The 21,610-nt window shown below is 39.7% G+C and overlaps 1 protein-coding gene across 1 annotated transcript in view; it reads right to left on the bottom strand.

The window, feature by feature from the left end:
• Positions 1–21,610, bottom strand: part of adgrb1a (adhesion G protein-coupled receptor B1a) — a 289,509-nt gene that overhangs the window by 113,876 nt on the left and 154,023 nt on the right. Inside the window, exon 12 of the mRNA XM_072259584.1 lies at positions 6,743–6,846. Within this exon, the coding sequence (XP_072115685.1) occupies positions 6,743–6,846 (104 nt within the window). The remainder of the gene's footprint in view (positions 1–6,742; positions 6,847–21,610) is intronic.

The raw sequence follows: 21,610 nt of genomic DNA, 5'->3' as shown, positions 1-21,610 counted from the left end.
CCAACAGTTAGTCATATGTCTGAATAAGTTTTGCCAACAGACATCCTCGTCAGAATAAAGTCCAATAAAAATGGTTGGGGAAAATTGAAAGAACTTCTGACGCCTTAGCTAAAATTGCAGACCCCAAAGCACGAGGAACATGTTAACTTAAGATTTTAGTGAGAAGGTCATATTTGACAATCAAAGTTAATGGCTTTTATACAAATGTGGACAAATTGCCCTCTATCTCAACCCTATGGGATATTGGGTAGAAAGTCTGTCAAGTTCAACTGCTTGGCTACAAGTCCCTCAAGACTCAGACAAATATAGAATGAAGATCCCAAGTATAATTCTGAGTTTATGCTCAGCTTTCCAATCTGAGCTAGTGATGACAGGATTTATTAATTGACCTCAGTGTCTTAGAGAGATAAACAGCTGGCCAAATTACCCAGTACTATATGCATGTGTGAATGAGTGGTATCAATGGAAGCAAGTTAGTTGTAAAGCTAGTGGCATTCAAACACCTTGTTAACAATCAGCATTCTTATTTGTGAAAACTGTCCTTTTCAACCACCTTTGGTGTCCATGAAATAATTTTCACATAAGTTGCCTGAGCTTTCAGGAAGAACAGAGAACAAATTAGAAGGTAACAGGGAAAATGTTAATACAAAGTTTTTAAATAGAGTAGATTACGACATGTTCACGTGTCCTAGAAAATTTTCTGTCAGTGCAATTTTCTTTCTTCCTCTTGGGCCCATGAAGATCATCACCAACACAAACTCTGTTACCACAACTATCACCTGTATAGTTGGTTGAGGATTCCAAGACATAAAAAGTTTCCAAAATCAAGCTAAAACCTTCTCATTTTAATTCAACTCTAGTGAACAAGAAAGAGATTTGTCAACCTCAAGCTAATCTCACCACTTAATGGTTTCATTGGTGATCGATTTGACTATCAATTATATGATAAACTGGTGATTACACAGAACACCAAAACTGATCTTGAAATCAAAATACTCAAGAATCATATAATTTTAATCCAGGAGAGAATGACACGTTATCGTCCATAAATAGTCAGAAATCATCAAAACAAGCCCTTCAGCACTCTGTCCACTCTGATGTTCAAGCACTTAAAAATACTAATACCATTTTATCCTTCCCAGATTTCCACCAATGTCCTGACTGTCACCACTAACCCACTCCAAACCCAATTCCACTACATACATAGACACTGGGAACAATTTACAACTACCAATCCTCCACATCCAACACATCATTCTCCAGAGCTTCTGCCACCTTCAATGATATTGTACCACCAAGCAGACCTTTACCTCTCCCCCACTCTCTGGTTTGCACAGGGATCGCTTGCTCCATGATTCCCTTGTCCATTCTCCCTCCAGGCACGTATCCCTGCAAGTGACAGAAATGCTACACCTATCCATTTGCCTCCTCCATCACGTCCGTTCATGATCTCAAACAGTCTTTCCAGGTGTGGCAGCACCACTTTCAAATCTGTTGGGGTCATCTACTGTATCCAGTGCTCTCGACACGGCCTACTCTATGACACATGAGACCCAACGTAAATTGGGGTCTGCTTTGTCAAACATCTTGACTCCATCCCCAAAAAGTCAAATTTTCCAGTGGCCATATATTTTAATTCCTATCCCCTTTCTTATTCCAGCATGTCAGTCCATGGCCTTCTCTTCTGTCATGATGAGGCCACTCCCAGTGTGGAGAAGTAACACCTCATATTTCATCTAGGTAGCTTTCACCCTAATGGCATGAACATCAGTCTCTCCTTCTAGTAATTTTTTTCTCTCTTCTTTTATTCTCTACTCTGGCCACCTACCCCATCTTCTCACTTGCCTAGCACTTCCCCTGGTGCCTTTTCCTTTGCAGTTTACCTTTTCCACCTATTACCTCCCAGCTTATCACTTCACCCCTTCCTCCACTCACCTGGCTTCACTTTCTAGCATGTTCTCCCTCCCTCAGCACCACCTACATTTTTATTCTGACATCTCTCCCTTCCTTTTCAGTGCTGATAAGCGGTCTTGGCCTGAATCATTGACCATTTACTCCTCTCCATAGATGCTGTCTAAACTGTTAATTTAATAATAGTCACAAGACTCACAAATGCACAATAATTTACCTACTCAGTGGATGATTGTATAGGTGCAAGTCAGTTTTTAATGCCTAACCCTACTTGAATTGAACTGATCTTCAAAAAAATAGCTTCTACCCCTCTGCCATCAGATTTATGAACAGTTGATAAATCCTTTATTAATCCTATTATTCCTCTATTTATTTATTTTTGTAAGTTATAGTCATTTTGTGTCTCTGGACTGTACTGCTGTTGCCAAAGCAGAAACTTCTTGCAATTTAGAGACAGTAAATCTGATCCTGAATCTGATTTCTGATTCTTTAGTGTTAGTAAAGAACAAAACAAATTCCCTCAACCATTAGGCTCTTGAACCGGAAGGGATAATTTCACCTAACCTCACTCGCCCCATCACTAAGTTGTTCCCACAACCTATGGACTCACTTTCAAGGACTTTTCATCTCATGTTCTTGATACTTACTGTTTATTTATTATTATTATTATTATTATTTTATTTTTCTTCTGTATTTGCACCATTTGTTGTCCTTCGCATATTGCTTGTTCCTGTTGGGTGCGGTCATTTATTGATTCCATTGTGTTTCATGGATTTACTGTGTATGCCCACAAGAAAACTAATCTCAGAGTTATATATCGTGACATATATGTACTTTGATAATAAATTTACTTCAAACTTTTGAACTTTGAACACTGAGCTGATTATGGAATACGACAGTAGGTGGACACAACAAATTTCTTTCCTCAAGAGTGTTATTAAACTAGCTTTTATGACAATCCAGCAGTTTATGGTCAATACTAAATAAGTGAATATTTATTCCAGATTTGATTTTGAATTCATATTTCTTCTATAATCAGTTTAAATTCATGATTTCTGGTACAAAAAGTTAACACTGTGCAGTAGGATTTTCTATATTGCAAAACGTACTTTCTACAGAATTCATGTTACTCATCATCAGAACTGTTTTCTAGTTTGCAGCACTTCTTGGAATTTAACTTATCGTTATATTATCTCTGCCTTATCTTCTTTACTGAAAATACATAACTGAAACCAGTGGTCCAATTTTGAAACTCAAGGATATACCTCTGTTGTCCACTTTTTCTAATTCCAAATACATTTTCTCCATTTCTGGTTTAATCCTAGATTCTCATGATCTCATTCCTATATGACTGCCAGGATCGATTCAAGCGGTGCAAATATTATAACCAATACGAATTGGTCCTGGAGCCTCCCTAAACTACCCTTACTGATCAACCATCTTCTCACCTGCTGGGCTATCTGTGAATCATCTAGACTAAAAAGACGTTATCTATCAAAACATGCCACTGCTGTGCCAGGGCTAAATTTGAAACTTGAAATATAACTATCTTGTGATTTGTGATAAGATGAGATGTTCCTTCTACCTCTTTATCCCTCCAACGAAGTCTACACTAGAGCATAATCTCTTTTCCTCAGCTCGTTGCTCGCACTTCAAGTTAAATGCATGTACCAAAGGCTGTGTGCATTTGTCATTTGAAATTGAAGCAGTTGTGTGCATTCAAAATTAGGCAGACTAGTTGAATGATTTTATGAAACATTCCACAATGTGTTATAAAGAATTACAGAATTCAATTTCTTAATTCATTATCTGCATGAAACGCTGTCACAGAAAAGCAGCATTCATCATCAAGAGCTAACACCACCCAGGTCAAGCTCTCTTCTCACTACTGCCATCAGGAAGAAGGTGCCGGAGCCTCAGGAGCCACACTACCAGGTTCAGGAACAGTTATTACCCATCAACAATCAGGCTGTTGGACCAAAGGGGGATAACTTTACTCAACATCACTTGTCCCATCACTGAAATGTTCCCACAACCAATGGACTCACTTTCAAAAACTCTTCATCTCATCTCATGTTCTCAAAATGTATTGCTTATTTATTTACTAAATGATTATTATTTATTTTTGTACTTGCACAGTTTGTGACTTCTGAACTCTGGTTGAATGCCCAAGTTGGGTGGTCTTTTATCGATTTTGTTACTGTTATTAGTCTATAGAGTTATTGAGTATGCCCACAAGAAAATGAATCTCAGTGTTGTATATGGTGACATTCATGTACTTTGATAATAGATTTACTTTGAACTTAATCCAATGCTTAATTTTTAGAAGGCCTTTGACAAGGTGCCACACATGAGGCTGCTAAACAAGATAAGAGCCCATGGAATTACAGGAAAGTTACATACGTGGATAAAGCATTGGCTGATTGGCAGGAAACAGAGAGTGGGAATAAAGGGATCCTATTCTGGTTGGCTGCCGGTTACCAGTGGTGTTCCACAGGGGTCCGTGTTGGGGGCCGCTTCTTTTTACGTTGTACATCAATGATTTGGATTATGGAATAGATGGCTTTGTGGCTAAGTTTGCTGATGATACAAAGATAGGTGGAGGGGCCAGTAGTGCTGAGGAAACAGAGAGTCTGCAGAGAGACTTGGATGGATTGGGAGAATGGGCAAAGAAGTGGCAAATGAAATACAATGTTAGAAAGTATATGGTTATGCACTTTGGTAGAAGAAATAAACAGCAGACTATTATTTAAATGGCGAAAGGATTCGAAGTTCTGAGATGCAATGGGACTTGGGAGTCCTCGTGCAGGATACCCTTAAGGTTAACCTCCAGGTTGAGTCGGTGGTGAAGAAGGCTAATGCAATGTTGGCATTCATTTCTAGAGGAATAGAGTATAGGAGCAGGGATGTGATGTTGAGGCTCTATAAGGCGCTGGTGAGACCTCACTTGGAGTACTGTGTGCAGTTTTGGTCTCCTTATTTAAGAAAGGATGTGCTGATGTTGGAGAGGGTACAGAGAAGATTCACTAGAATGATTCTGGGAATGACAGGGTTAACATATGAGGACCGTTTGATCGCTCTTGGACTGTACTCCTTGGAGTTTAGAAGAATGAGGGGGAACCTCATAGAAACATTTCGAATGTTGAAAGGCATGGACCGAGTGGATGTGGCAAAGTTGTTCCCCATGGTGGGGGAGTCTAGTACGAGAGGGCATGACTTAAGGATTGAAGGGCACCCATTCAGAATGGAGATGCCAAGAAATTTTTTTAGCCAGAGGGTGGTGAATCTGTGGAATTTGTTGCCACGGGCGGCAGTGGAGGTGAAGTCATTGGGTGTATTTAAGGCAGAAATTGATAGGTATCTGAGTAGCCAGGGCATCAAAGGTTATGGTGAGAAGGTGGGGGAGTGGGACTAAATGGGAGAATGGATCAGCTTATGATAAAATGGCGGAGCAGACTCAATGGGCCAAATGGCCAATTTCTGCTCCTTTGTCTTATGGTCTTACCTAACAGCTTTTTTATACGTGGTATGAAGCAAATCCAAAACTCTGTTTACTAAAATTCTGCTCTTGAAACTCTTTCCCTTACTATTGTTCTGGCTATTTCAAGAATTAGTAATTCGATACCACCTACCCCTACTCCACCAAAGAGGCACAGTTAATTTGCCCCCTCCATTATTTTGTCCATTTTTATATCCTGCCTCCTCCCTTGTTATCTCTGATCCCTTAATACATGTGCCTCTCCCATCCTTCCATGATATCAACTGTCTAGTCAGCAGCCTAGGTATCAAGTTCCATACAGTTCTGCCATTCTTTATTTAAGGTTTACCTATTGGTCTGTATCTGTAATTGCCAAAGCCCTGAAAATCACTAAGACTTCCTAATATAATTTGCTGCAAAAATCAAATTAATGTCAAGTACATTTTTTTTAGTGGCCCAATCCTGTCTACCAAAAGAATACTATTAACATTTTACACTTCAGGGTTGTATTTCATATTAGTTCAGTCCTAAGAAGCCAGTAAAAAAATTTTTAAAAAGCTGATTTTTCCTAATTCAGAGTTTTAGGTGAGAACAATCAGAAAATGCATTAAGGAGAATTAAAGCTAAATTTGAATTTTCTATTAAACCACTTGTCACTGTGACACAGATATGTAGCCAAATGAAACACTATTTTACCACAAGGCACAATTTGAAATTGCTCAATTTTTCTTCTGCATGTCCAATAGCGCACACTTAGAGCACAGATGTTATAGATTAAAACAATGAAAAAAAACTGGACCAAGTAGAAAAACTACATCTGAACTTCAAGCGGACTAACAAACCCTAACAATACAAGAGAGGAGAGCCAGCCGACTCCTAAGCTTCATCATTTAATACAATCACGGCAAATCTACCTTAACAGCTTTCCATCCCAAAATCAACAACTTCCCTGGATTCCAAAAATCTTCCTTTGAGAATGAAAATTCCGCTGATTCACAAACTGAATCCACCAAATCTCCATCGCAAATGTCCAAAACATCCCGAGATTAATGTTTCCTAGTTATACATTTCCAGTCAAACAAAACAATTTTCATCATACAGTACACAATTCCTTCAGAAATGTTCAAGGCAATTCAAAAATTTAATAAAGTGACTTAGAAAAACTCTCAAAAAGCTTAATTAATTTCTTTTTAGTAACATATTCCATCAAAATCTATGCTGCATCAACAGAACACTTAAGGACTGAATCAAAAACTGGAAATTATTACAGGATCTGTGACTGCACATCACCCAATATCGTAGTTTACAAGCTGCAATCCAGATAATTAAAATAGCAAAGTTGTTTATTATTACCTCCAGACAGATACATAAATTATTATTAACAACAGGAGAGTCAATGAGGAAACTCCACAACCAACGATCAGAGTGACTGAAGGTAGAATCACTTTGTCCATGTTCTAGAAGAAAGTCAGAGAAAGCAAACAGTGAGATATTATGGTTATCAGTGAAACAGTTCAGGCAAGGATTTGGCAGTAATATATTTTAAATTAAGGCAGACTTGTTTTTTCCAAACAAATTTTCATGACTTATTTGAAACAATAATTTCTCTTTAATATTTTATACTCAATGTCACAGCTTGTCCATCCAGGAAAGACAAGCCCAGCCTATTCAATCCTCCCTGGAACTGAAGTCCTTGAATCCAGGCATGATCTTGATTTGCCTCCTCTGCCGTCTCTCCAATACAATCACATTCTTAAAGGTTCCCTTAAAGATAAGATGTTGGACTATGTAGTCTTTAGATATGTTTGGTTCCTAAAATACAAAGAAAGCACTGATATTTGCTGATGATTGATGCTCTTGATAGAAGTAACAACAAACCAAATTCTGTCCTATGGTACAGTTTAACGGTTTTGCCCTAAGGCAGTGACTCATGCCTGTCAACTCACAATGACATTGCCTTTTAGTTTAGCTTAGGTCTCCAGGGTATTCAACTGTCAAATGTGTCACTACAAGGTCTGATGTTCTTGCTTCCAATAATTCATGCAAGTGCATTTTCCATCATCAGCTGAATTAGACACATGGACCTCAGCTGACTTTTAGATAAGGTGCTGTCAAACACTTCTGCAACTGAGGTCGAACTTATTCAACACCAAACCAGGAATCAAACCAAACTCTTAGTTTCCCCTCAATTCAGCTTGAAGCCTAATCAGCTACATGCCGTGTCTTTTAAATTTAAAACAAAGACTACTCAGAGTAGAGGCATTTAACCCTCTACTTACAAGTCCCTGACATGCCTAAATTCCCAATCATACACTGTGATCAGTTGGAAATACTAACCCTAAATTAATTCTATATCAGAAGAAAGGGAAAATCCCACAAGAAATTGCATATTCTTGTTGGTCTATTCTGAATATCACTGGACAAGTCTGAAGTTGGGCTAGATAATGTTTTATCAAAAATGGAATTGATAATCTGATAGCAGCTGAAAATACTATATAACTGCCTGATCAATGTGCTATAAATCTACATCCATTAGCAACATAATAAGAAACTTGCATCTCTAGACTCTTCCAGTCAGTTTTAAATTATAAGTTCTTAAATACACATTCACTTAACACACTGAACTGCATTTGTGTCTTCATCCCATCTGCACCTCCGCCTTTAGTGTGGGTGCTCCAGTGCCAACATTATAAGGGTGGTATAATTATAGTGTGACAATGATGAATTTGGCAGAGAAAACTATAACTGAGATATAAAAATAAGTGCATAATACTGATTGCTTTGTCTATGCACCCCAATGCAACTGTTTCCCAACATGCTTCAGCTAGAGGCTGTTCTGGGTCTAATTTCCATCTATTTTGTTAAGTAACATAAAAATAAACTCATCACAATTTTGATATTTCACACACTGTTACAATGAAAATTATGTTAAGAGAAGAGGGCAAGCTAGTTATAACCTAAACCCTAAGAATTAAAGGCAGCTGAGCGACATAAGCAGCATTCTATGAACTTGCAATTTTCTGGATTTTTAAAGGTGCAGGCAAATTGATAGCTAAACCTCACACCACACTTCAGACTGTACATTACCCATAGGAAATTTTTGGCTACATGACATTCATCAAAAACCATTCTATCTTTTTAAGACTGAACTTTAAACAATAAGATAACAGAAGGAAGACATAGGTTAATTAATAACTAATGGACTGATGATTGGAATGCCATTCCTGGTCAACAAGTCGCATTCTGCATTGGAAATGAATACTTGAGGAGGATTACAGTGTACCACTACTACTATATAGCATCTTTAGTGCTACCAACGGAGAATGACTCGTCTGTATTTTTCTTTATATTTATAATTTGGATAAACTTCTTTCAATCTTTGCTTCTGTCTAAGATCAGTCACCATATTGAAAATGGAGACTATGGCCCCTGTGTGTATGTTGAAAGATGGTTTGTAATCTCATTGCTCATTTCTCCTAAATTCCTTGCTTTGAATATGCACTTTTACAGTCTAATAAGAGAAGTAGCTAGATAAATGGCATGTTTTCAACCAATTTTCTGAAGATAATTTCTGCTTCACATTTTCCATTCACTACATCTTGAGAGCGAAAGCCCACTTTATGATTAACATCACAATTGCAACAGAAGTAATATATGTCATAAACTCTGTGATTATCATTCTACATTGTACAGTAATGCACAAATATAACTCTATATCAATTCAAAAGGGAAGATATACAGTAATAGTTTCAAAGCTAATATTTGCCAAATTGCATCTAGTTATTCTAAAAGCAAATATATCTGATCCCCCTAGTGAAGATTAAATGCATTGGATTCTTATTTGCATAAATAATAAAATGAACACAATTCCATCTGACAAATAATGCAAGCTGCTCCTAAGTAAGCATTTTATTGATGCCCTGGTTTTGATTATACTACACGTGAAAGTCACCTTACAATGTAGGATGCATAATAAAACTGAGAGCCATGACTAACATAAAGATTAAAGAGAAGATCCAAAAAAGGCAACCAAGTGCTGGAGTTGTACAGCACAGAAACGAGGCCCACAGTCCAACACGTTCATGCTGACCATTTTCCCCATCTGCACAATTTACATTTACCTATATTATATTAGGTCTGTATGGTTTTGCCTATTTAGGTGTAGCAACAAAGAAAATGGGTATCATATTAGTTTGAAAGCTAACACGAAAGGAAGCCCAAACATTGTAAAAATATGAAAAGGGTCAAAAGAACGATGGAGGCAACCAGGGATCAATAATATCTAACATAGAACAGGACAGCACAGCATGGGCCCTTTGGCCTACAATACCGTGCTAACCAATGTAAACCTACTCCACGATCATTCCCTTCTACACAGCCTATTATTCTCCATTTTTCTAATATAAATAAGATCATAAGATATAGGAGCTAAATTAGGCCATTTGCCATCGAGTCTGCTCTGTCATTTCATCATCACATTCCCTCCAAACCCCAATCTCCTGCCTTCTCCTGGTATACCTTCATGCCCTGACTAATCAAGAATCTATCAACCTCTGTATTAAGTATACCTAATGACTTGGCCTACACAGCTGCCTGTGTCAACAAATTCCACAGATTCGCCACTCTGTGGCTAAAGAAATTCCTCCTCATCTCTGTTCTAAAAGGATGTCCCTCTATTCTGAGGCTGTGTCCTCTGGTCTTAACTCACCCACCACAAGAAACATCCTCTCCACATCTACTCTGTTGAGGCCATCAACTTCAGAGCAGATCCAGGTTGCTTGTAACATCAAGCTGGTGCCGCCATTCACTCATAAAATAGGCAATCTAAGTTTAAACTCAACTCAGCATTCATGTTGACCTACAGTGATATTTCAATCCCTTGCTTATTAAGAATCTATGCACCTGTCTTAAAAATAATCAAGCGCTGTTTTCACTATCTTTTGAGGAAGAGAATTCAAAATATTCATGATCATCAGAGAGAAAAATGGTCCCCTCATCACTCTTAAATGGGTAGCCCCTTTATTTTTAAGCAGTGACTTAGTTCAAGACGCTCCCACAAGAAGAAACATCCTTTCAATATCAACCTTCAGAATACTATATTTTTGATTCAATGTGAATTCTCTGACTTTGGCCTTTAACTCCCAGCGAAATAAGGAGAAAAACTTTGTAAGAGAAATTAATTCAAAGGCTTACACTGTTAGATGATATACCTTTCTCTAGTTTAATGACCTAATTTAACAAACATCAGTATTGGATCTCAAAGTACTCATTGCAACTACACAAAGCAGAAAGATAGCTACATCTCTGCAGTGCTAAAAACAGTCACTATATATGTTCTACTGAGCTTAAATGGTTGCGTGGTAGATCCACTCAGTATTTCAAATAAAGCAATTTGATAGGGCAATTCTAGAAACAAGAAGTAATTCTTATGAAGACATATAAAGCAAGAGCAAACAACCGCACAATGATATATTGGTAAATTGCTTTATTAACTCAGGAGATGGATATAGTCTATAGAGGTGAGGGAAACAACAGTGAGGTCATGGACTACATACAGACTACAGAGGAGGAGGCCTTTGCTGCTTTAAGGCAAATTAGGGTAGATAAATCCCCAGGACCTGACAAGGTGTTCCATCGGACCTTGTGCAGGCTAGTGCAGAAAATGCAGGGAACCTAGGTGAGATACTTAAGATGCCCTTAACAGCAGGTAAGGTGCCAAAAGAATGGAGAAGAGTAAATATTGTTCTGTTGTTTAAGAAAGGAAAGACAGCTAGCGCTAACTACATGACAGAACTTACATTTGCATCTATGAAATTGGCACTGACAGGATTTTTGGAGAAAAGGCTTGACAAGACAACAGTCGGTATTAGTTTGAGCCCAGAAATGTATACTTCACTGAACAGAAATGAGAGTACAGCAAGCATAGGTCCCAGACTGACCAGATAAGGGTACCATTACCTGGCACAAATCCATTAAACAAGTATGGCAGAGATCGAAATGTGCAATTTGTCAAAATACTTACCACTGGGCAAGAAAGTGTCCACTCAAAAATTGACATGTTAGGCTAACTGAAGAAAATAACAAATCTGAAGGTGAAGAAGAGTGCCATATCACATTGTTTGCAAAGGAATCATTTACTAATGCAGAGATTTTGATAACAGAATCTCTAGGATCTGCTGTTATTGATACAGCATACACGTGCATAGTGTGTGGAGAAAAATGTCTTGGAAGCTACGTTACTGAACTAAACCAGGATGAAGTGCATAAACTGGTGAATACGGACACACCCAGTTACAAAGCATTCAAATTTGGAGGTAGGAAGATTGTAAATTCAATGAAAAGAATGAGAATTCCCGCAAAAATAGGGCAGACAAAATGTTACACTGAAACGGACGTGGAACCAGTGAACATTCTATTACTCTTGAATAAAACCTTCCTAAAGAAAGCAGAGGCAGTATTGGATATGGAGAATGACCAAGCAATGATATTTCAACAGCCAGTGTCTCTTGAGATCACCAACTCTAGACATTACTGTGTGAACATTCTAGCTAAAGACTTACAGAGAATAGATATGAGAATGAAGTACCAACTGTCATGACCACAAATGAGAAAGGCAAAAACATTGCTCAAGCTTCACAAGCAGTTCTTCGTGCTTCGACTGATAGACTTCAGAAACTGCTCAGGAGTTCAGGAAACAAAGATGCAGATTATTTTTCCATTCTAAAGCAGATAGTTGATAGCTGTAAGACACACCAAAAGTTTGGTAAGCTCAAACCCAAGCCTGTGGTTGGTCTGCCATTAGCATCTGAGTACAATGAAACAGTAGCAGTAGACCTACATGAACTGGAGCAAGGAGCATGGTATCTCCACATCATTGAAGAGTTCACACGTTTCAGTGCTGGTAACACAGTTGGAACAAAGAGACCCTCAGAGACTGTAAAAAAAAACACTTCATCCATTCCCGGATAAGTGTGCATAGCCCACCTCAGAAAGTATTCAGTGCTAACGTGGTGAATTTAACAATGATTAATTCAGAGATATGGTGGAGAAATTTAACATGGAAACAAAGACGATGGTGGCATATGGTACTTGGAGTAATGGACTTCTGGAGCGATGCTTATGGAAATAATGTGGCTAAAGATAAGCAATAACTGTGATTGGAACACAGTACTGGACTGGGCCCTTATGGCAAAGAGTACCATGCACAATGTACATGGCTATAGCCCATATCAAATGGCGCTTTGCCAGAATGCAAACCTTCACTCTGTGCTGGCTGACAAGCCACCTGATCTCGAGGGTACTACAAGGAGTGAGTGGGTTGGGAAACATATTTCAGCACTGCATGCGTCAAGGAAGGCTTTCTGTGAAGCAGAGTGTTCAGAGAGAATTCGATGAGGGCTCAGGTCCATCTTACAGATGAGAAATATGAGATGGGGGACAAAGTGTATTACAAAAGAGCAGACATTACAGAACGGAAAGGTCCTGGAGCTGTGACTAGTCAGGATGGAGTTGTGCGAGACATGAATGTGGCATTGTGAACATGTGAGAGTGCAACATTCCAGACTACGTAAAACACAACCTGAAGATGATCAGAATTCCAAGGAGAGTGGCACAAGAAACGAAAAGTACTTACCAGTTACAGAGTCACATTGCACAGACAGTGCTGAATAGAGTGTAGCTGAGGACCCAACAGATTTGCTCAATAGTAGCACAGACAGTGCTGAAGAGAATGCAGTTGGGGTCTCAACAGACTTACTTCAACAGAAATCATCACAAGTGCAAGAACAACATGGATGTTTCAGTCTTAAAACAGGACAAACTGTGAAATTTGTAGACGGAGATACTGATATCTCATACAAGCTGAAGTCTTGGGCGAGCAGGCAAAGCCACCGGGAGAAACAAAAGTTGGTGCAACTTGAATTACCTAGAACCAGCCACAGTCACTGGCACTGCAGAGTCAGACAACATGTCACGTGTAGACAGACTTCATATTGAACCAAGTAAAGATCAGGCTGGACCACTGAGAAATGTCAAGTGGAAGACGTCCTTCTAACTAAGGAGGTGTCATTTGAATCTGAAGAACAGGATAAAATCAATAGTTGGAGAAGTAATGGAGTGTTTGAAGAAGTCAGACACTGGCCAAAAGACAGTGTCTACAAAATGGGTGTGCATCCTAAAAGAAACCCCCAACAGGGATCACGCTAAAAGCATGCCTGGTAGCTGGAGGATTTGAGGAACTGAAGTTAAAAGAACTTCAAAAAGACTCACCAACATGTGCATCAGACTCTCTCCGGCTACTTCTTTCAGTGATATGTCAAAAGCATTAGCAACCCCATTCCACAGACATAAAATGCATATTCTTACAGGGAATGGAGCTGTCATGTGACATTTACATTGAACCCCTGCTGAAGCCAGAAATGAAGGAACACAGTGGAATTTCAAAACATCTGTGTATGGTCCAGCAGATGCATCATTCTACTGGTAGAAAATAATGCATTTTATACCAGTAGAATGATATAAAATTCAAGAAATAATGTTGAAAACATGTAGAAAGATGTCACGTTTTTTTTTAAACTGGCAAGATCGAGACTGTTATGTGATTGGAATACTTGCCTGTTATGTAGATGTCTTCACATGGGGAGGCTCACAAATCTTTGCCACAACAGTTATCCCTCAGCTAAAGTCAGCCTTTCAGGTTGGACGTAAGGAATATGACAGAATCTACTATGTAGGGATAGACATCCTTGCTGTTGATGGAACTGCACAACTGCAGCAAGAAAGCTACATAAGGAATCTTTAGACAATCCACATGGAATCCCCATGTGCCACACAGTGAGATTCACCCTTATTGAAGCTGAAGCTAAGCAAATTAGGTCAAAGATATGCCAGATTCTGTGGGTGGCAAGGCACAGCAGACCTGACATCACAACTTGGCATCCAGCAAAAAGATGCCACAGTACAAACTTTACATGAGGCAACAAGACAGTGCAATACTCAATCTGAAAAGGTATTCACTAAAGCTCATTGCCTTCAGTAATGCCTCACTTGGAAATCTTACTGAGGCAGGTACGCAAGAGGACATTTTATTGTACCGATTGAAGAAGAGGTAAGATTTTCACCTTTCTGTTGGCAATCAAAAAGGATCCCAAGAATTGTATGCAGTATGCTGGCAAGAAAAACCCTTGCAATCTCTGATGGCATTGACAACGCCGCTTATCTGGCTACACTCTATTCTAAGATTGTCCATGCAGACCCAAAGAAGAACACTGTACAAATAACTTCTGTTACAGACAACTTCTCTCTGGTTGGTGCCCTCAAATCAGTTACAGAAAAGAGGCTTTGCCTAGAGATAAGCAGCACCAAGGAAATTGCCCAAGCACAGAAAGTTCATCATGTGCTATGGTCAACAACAAAGAAATGACTCAATGACTCTCTCAAAGGAGGGAGCACCAGTTCTTGTGCTGCAGAAGGCACTTAGAGAAGGCATTTGGTACTTTAAGAACAGTATCTTAAGGTAGGGATTAATGGGTCCTTTTCAGAATGGCAGGCAGTGACTAGTGGGGTACCCTAGGGTTCAGTGCTGGGACCACAGCTATTTACAATATATATTAATGATTTAGATGAGGGAATTAAAAGTAACATTAGCAAATTTGCCGATGACACAAAGCTGGGTGGCAGTGTGAAATGTGAGGAGGATGTTATGAGAATGCAGGGTGAATTGGACAGGCTGGTTGAGTGAGAAGATGCAATTTAATGTGGATAAATGTGAGGTTATCCACTCTGATGGTAAGAACGGGAAGGCAGATTATTATCTAAATGGAGTCAAGTTAGGAAAAGGGGAAGTACAACGAGATCTAGGTGTTCTTATACATCAGTCACTGAAAGCAAGTATGCAAGTACAGCAGGCAGTGAAGAAAGCTAATGGCATGCTGGCCTTCATAACAAGGGGAATTGAGTATTATAGCAAAGAGGACCTTCTGCAGCTGTACAGGGCCCTGGTGAGACCACACCTGGAGTACTGTGTGCAGTTTTGGTCTCCAAATTTGAGGAAGGACATTCTTGCTATTGAGGGAGTGCAGCGTGGGTTCACAAGGTTAATTCCCGGGATGGCGGGACTGTCATATGTCGAAAGGTTGGAGCAACTGGGCTTGTATACTCTGGAATTTAGAAGACTGAGGGGGGATCTTATTGAAACATATACGATTATTAAGGGACTGGACACGTTCCTGCTGATGGGTGAGTCCAGAACCAGAGGCCACAGTTTAAGAATAAGAGGTAGACCATTTAGAACATAGTTAAGGAAAAACTTTCTCACACAGAGGGTTCTGGTTCTGTGGAATACTCTGCCTCAGAAGGCAGTGGAGGCGAATTCTCTGGATTTTTTCCGGAAAGAGTTAGATAGCGCTCTTAAAGATAGCGGAGTCAAGGGTTATGGGGAGAAGGTAGGAAAAAGGGTACGATTGTGGATGATCAGCCATGATCACAGTGAATGGCGGTGCTGGCTCCAAGGGCTGAATGGCCTACTCCTGCACCTATTGTCTATTGTCTCTCTACATCAAGGGTTAGAACCAATTCCTATATCCTAATGGACATTTAAATTGATTTTTTTTTAAACTTTTGATTTTTTTAAATATACATAAAAAGGATAGAAGATTGCTGAGTTCTGTAAGCATTCAGCTGGGATGCATGCTTTCCCTGTTATGGACATGTGTGCGGTGCGGGGGCGGTTGAGAGGAGTATTGTGGGTAAGAAGATGGCTGCCCTCATATACTGAAAAAGTAAAGTTGTTTAAATGAAAGAAAATTTTGTCTTTGTTGTTTGAGCATTACCATTACACAGTGAGCAGCACACCACTGATGACTGCAATAGAACAGAAGAATCTGTGAATACAGATCCATAATTCCTTGAAATTGGCATCTCAGATAGAAAGGGTTGTAAAGAGAGCTTTTGGCACATTGACCTTTATAATGTTACGCTGAAGTTGTATAAGACATTGGTGAGGTCTAATTTTGGAGTATTGTGTGCTGTTCTGGTCAAAAAGACTGAAAGAGTACAGAGAAAATTTACAAGGATCTTGCCAGGATTTGAGGACCTGAGTTATCAGGAAAAGTTGAATAGGTTAGTACGTTTGTAGTTTACTCCCTGAGCGTAAGAAAATGAGGAGAGATTTGATACAGGTATACAAAATTATGAGGGGTATAGATAGGTTAAATGCAAGCAGGTTTTTTTCCACTGAGGTTGCATGACACTAGAACTAGAGGTCATGGGTTAAGAGCGAAAGGTGAAATATTTAAGGGTAACATGAAAGGTAACTTCTTCACTCAAAGGGACGTGAGAGTGTTGAATAAACTGGCAGCGGATATGGTGGATAAGGGGTCGATTTCAACACTTAGGAGAAATTTAGATAGGTACATGGATGGAAGGATATGAAGGGCTATGGTCCATTTGCAGGCCGATGAGACCAGACAGATTAATAGTTTGGTATGGACCTGATAGGCCAAAGGGCCTGTTTCTGTACTGTGGCGTTCTATGATTCTATGACTCTAATAGTGCATTGTGGTAGCATAAGGTAAAACTATAACAGAGTGCAGAATAAAGTGTTACATTATAGAGAAAGGGTAGTGCAGGTAAACAGTAAGATTCAATGTCACAAAAAAGTAGATTGCGATGTCAAGATTCCATGTTATTGTGCTAAGGAAACATTTAAGTCTTCAACAGCAGGATTGAAGCTGTCCTTGAGGAATCTTAACATCAGGACATTTTAGTAAGCGAATCAGCCTTCTCATGATCATGTAATGGCTAAAACATGGACATCAAGGTTTTCATGATTTGTAATGTCTTATTTACATGGCCACGGAGACAGGTAAACGGAGGTGCTACCAGTTGGGTATAAACTAGTTCAATGACAAAGAATGCTCAAAATTCTGCACTGCGTACATTTGACTCAATTGTCCTCTGCAGTTTAGGGACCTAATCTGTTGACAGGATCTGAAAGGAAGAAACATTGACAACTACTCTATCAGGTACATGGATAGGAAAGGTTTCGAGGGTTACGGCCCAAATACCACAAATAGGATTAATTCAGGTGGGCAAATTGGTGAGCATGGACAAGTTCAGTCAAAGGATATGTTTTAATGCAGTATGACTGTAACTTTCTCCATGACTCTAAATGACAAAAACTTTTCATATTGGAGTTCTTAACAATTCTTGGTCAGATTCGTGTTTAGTAAGTGATGGTGTTGAGTACATGTTTACTGCACTTACGACAAGTGAAAGAGAATCTAGTTCTAATTAGACTATATGAGCAAGAGAACATGGTATTAAACATTTACAGTATACCTCTGGCAGATATATGTATGTACTGCTCAGTATGGAACAACTAAATACTGTAAAGCCCAAAGCACACCAACATGTCATTTTAACTCTAATGCTTTCGGGATAGAATTGAGTGTTTTGAAATGATCCTCTTTTCACTGACCTTGATTTAGGCTGATTATCTGCAGAAAAACAATGAACACTTTACATCAATTCTACCTAATATAGGGCAATTCTACCCAATTACCAAAATAAATCATCTATCATCAAAGGTCTCCATAATCTGGGCCATGCCATCTCTGCAGATACCATCAGGCAGTAAGAACAGAAGCCTGAAGTCCCATGTTATCAGGTTAAAGATCAGCCACTTTCTTCCAAGTATTTCTTTCTTGAATCAACCAGTTAAAGCATAATCATTACAATTTAGCAACATTATAAGCATTTTGATCAGTTCACACTAAAATGGACATTTGTGTGTTCTAATTGCATTCCTTCTTGTAAAAATTGTGTACAAGTTATTTTAATTCATGTTTTTCTTGTGAATGTTGCTTCTATGAAGCTATGTGCCTGTGATTTGCTGCAACAATGTTTTTCATTCCATCTGTGTATATTCGTGCTCGTGAATATGATAATCAACTTCAAATTTAATTATTTTAATATTGCTCTCCATGCTCACCCATTGACATGTTCAGGGGTTTGGCTGATGGGGGAGGGTGGGAAAGTGGAAGCATCTATTCTCATGCTCTGTTCTTACAATCTCTGTTTGCCACTACATTTTTCTACCTTATCATCATCACTTCTTTTCTACCTCCCTCGATCACATGCTCCTCAGTCTCACATCTAGATGTCATATGTCTTCCTTTGGTGCTGAATCTTGCAAATGTAATTAAATAATAGTCCAGTTCACAAAAACAAATTCCCCTTGTCTCCACAATATTTAATTGGAATCACATTACAGGTGCATATTTTATTATTTTATGCATGTTCATCACACCATTACTGATGCACCAATTCTGACAGACTCAAATTACATTCTAATTCAAAGGAAATTTAAATGGGTAGTCAACTCTTGTTTATCAACAATAATTATCTTCAAAAACAAAATCAGTCTCAAAAAAAGGACAGAAGCTTAATTACTTAGATTACATATTTTGAGCAGATAGGTCAAGTTTCAATGTAATTAAACAAATGATCAAATTGCAAGATGCTAAAAATCAATGTTTGTGCTATTGGTAACATAGACACACTATGTTTGCCTATTATTTTACGTGTCTGCAATGCTGAAAGAGCTATGACCCACTTAAATTAAATCACTTAACACAAATATTAAAATAATTGTCAATAGAATATCATGCTAAGTGTTCTATTAACTACAGGCATTTCAAATGTAAGATATCTCAGGCTATCTGAGAATACAGATTGTCTTACTGGACATTTTAAAAAGGTAGATCTCATTTTTATGAATTTTCAGACCTGTACAGTATTGAATAGTCAATGAAAATGCTACAAAAAATTCTTGTTCATGTTTGCTGCTGGGCATGTTTCTGCCACAGCAAATGCCTGATGTGCCACAGTATGAATTACTGTGACATATAGATGAGGACAACCTTAGAGGCAACCTAATGCTCTATGAAGTCAGTGGTGTCACTTCAATATCATCACTGTACAAATCCTTTTTACAAAAGTAACTAAAATCTCTCTTTTTGTACTCTTCAGGGTGAGATTTTAACACACAAAAATGGAACACCAATTGCAGCATGTCAGCATAAAGCATTGTCCGAATGTCTATGGCGAAATGCAAAGTGAAGCTTCTCCTATGCTGCCTTAACAATTAGCTTTCCTCCATCACAGGGAAAATAGCCCTAATCGAGGATTATTTTTCCCATTTCCTACAGCTGCCATTTTATGGTCTCACTGTATGTATTTGCTAATCTAATACCAGTTATTCTGAAAGCCCGATCATGTTTCTGCAATACCAGTAGGCAGAAGCCTTCACATCAGTGTAGGCTTTCTTTGATACCAGGCCAAGTCAGTTGACAAAAATGACTTGATTAGCAGCCCCAGCTGGTACTGTACAAATACAGAATGCTACATGACAGAATGATACATTTAGCCCTTCATCCTTGTGCCAACTCTTTGAAACAGCGATTAAATTAGTCCCAATCTCCTGCACATTCCCAAATGTCTAGCAGTTGTCCCCACTTTAAGAAATTACACAATTGGCATATGAAAGTTATTATTAAATTGTCTTTTAGGCAGAGCATTCTATATTATATAACATGTTCTGGAAAAATAAAACTAAATCTCTTCATTTTCCTCTCACCCCAATCCTCTCCTCTCCATTGACACACCCAGCATCCCCCCTCCCCCCTCTGATCCCAGCTCTCATCCGTGCCGGGTCTTTACCATCCCCTCCGACCTTCAACTGTCGGAGGCAGAACGCTCGGTCCTCAGTAAGGGCCTCACCTTTGTCCCCCTTCGCCCACACTTCAGCAAGTTCCGCATTCGCCATGATGCGGAACTCTTCTTCCGCCGTCTCCGAGCCTACTTCTTCGGCAAGGACTCTTCCACCTCCACCGATGACCCCTTCTCCCGTCTTCAACCCTCCTCTTCTTCATGGACATCCCGCTCTGGTCTTCTGCCTGCTCTGGATCTCTTTATCGTTAACTGCCGACGGGACATCAACCGTCTCGACTTCACCACACCTTGTCCCCATTCCAACCTCACTCCTTCGGAACGCTCTGCTCTCCACTCCCTCCGCACTTATCCTAACCTTACTATTAAACCTGCCGATAAGGGGGGTGCTGTTGTAGTCTGGCGTACTGACCTCTACCTTGCCAAGGCACAGCGACAATCGCGGATACCTCCTCTTATTTATCCCTCGATCGTGACCCCACTAAGGAGCACCAGGCCATTGTCTCCCACACCATCACCGACTTTATCCGCTCAGGGCATCTCCCATCCACTGCTACCAACCTTATAGTTCCCACACCTCGCACTTCCCGTTTCTACCTCCTACCCAAGATCCACAAACCTGCCTGTCCTGGCCGACCTATTGTCTCAGCTTGCTCGTGCCCCACCGAACTCGTTTCTGCATACCTCAACACGGTTTTATCCCCCCTTGTTCAATCCCTTCCTACCTATGTTCGTGACACTTCTCACGCTCTTAAACTTTTCGATGATTTTAAGTTCCCTGCCCCCCACCGCTTTATTTTCACCATGGATGTCCAGTCCCTATATACTTCCATCCGCCATCAGGAAGGTCTCAAAGCTCTCCGCTTCTTTTTGGATTCCAGACCTAATCAGTTCCCCTCTACCACCACTCCTCTGCTCCGTCTAGCGGAATTAGTCCTTACTCTTAATAATTTCTCCTTTGGCTCCTCCCACTTCCTCCAAACTAAAGGTGTAGCTATAGGCACCCGTATGGGTCCTAGCTATGCCTGCCTTTTTGTTGGCTTTGTGGAACAATCTATGTTCCGTGCCTATTCTGGTATCTGTCCCCTACTTTTCCTTCGCTACATCGACGACTGCATTGGCGCTGCTTCCTGCACGCATGCAGAGCTCGTTGACTTTATTAATTTTGCCTCCAACTTTCACCCTGCCCTTAAGTTTACCTGGTCCATTTCCGACACCTCTCTCCCCTTTCTAGATCTTTCTGTCTCTGTCTCTGGAGACAGCTTATCCACTGATGTCTACTATAAGCCTACTGACTCTCACAGCTATCTGGACTATTCCTCTTCTCACCCTGTCTCTTGCAAAAACGCCATCCCCTTCTCGCAATTCCTCCGTCTCCGCTGCATCTGCTCTCAGGACGAGGCTTTTCACTCTAGGATGAGGGAGATGTCTTCCTTTTTTAAAGAAAGGGGCTTCCCTTCCTCCACTATCAACTCTGCTCTTAAATGCATC

The sequence above is a fragment of the Mobula birostris genome, chromosome 1, assembly GCF_030028105.1.
Source record: "Mobula birostris isolate sMobBir1 chromosome 1, sMobBir1.hap1, whole genome shotgun sequence".
NCBI classification, from domain to species: domain Eukaryota; kingdom Metazoa; phylum Chordata; class Chondrichthyes; order Myliobatiformes; family Myliobatidae; genus Mobula; species Mobula birostris.
Note: the sequence above shows the minus strand (reverse complement) of the source record. Positions and strands in the feature narration are given on the sequence as shown.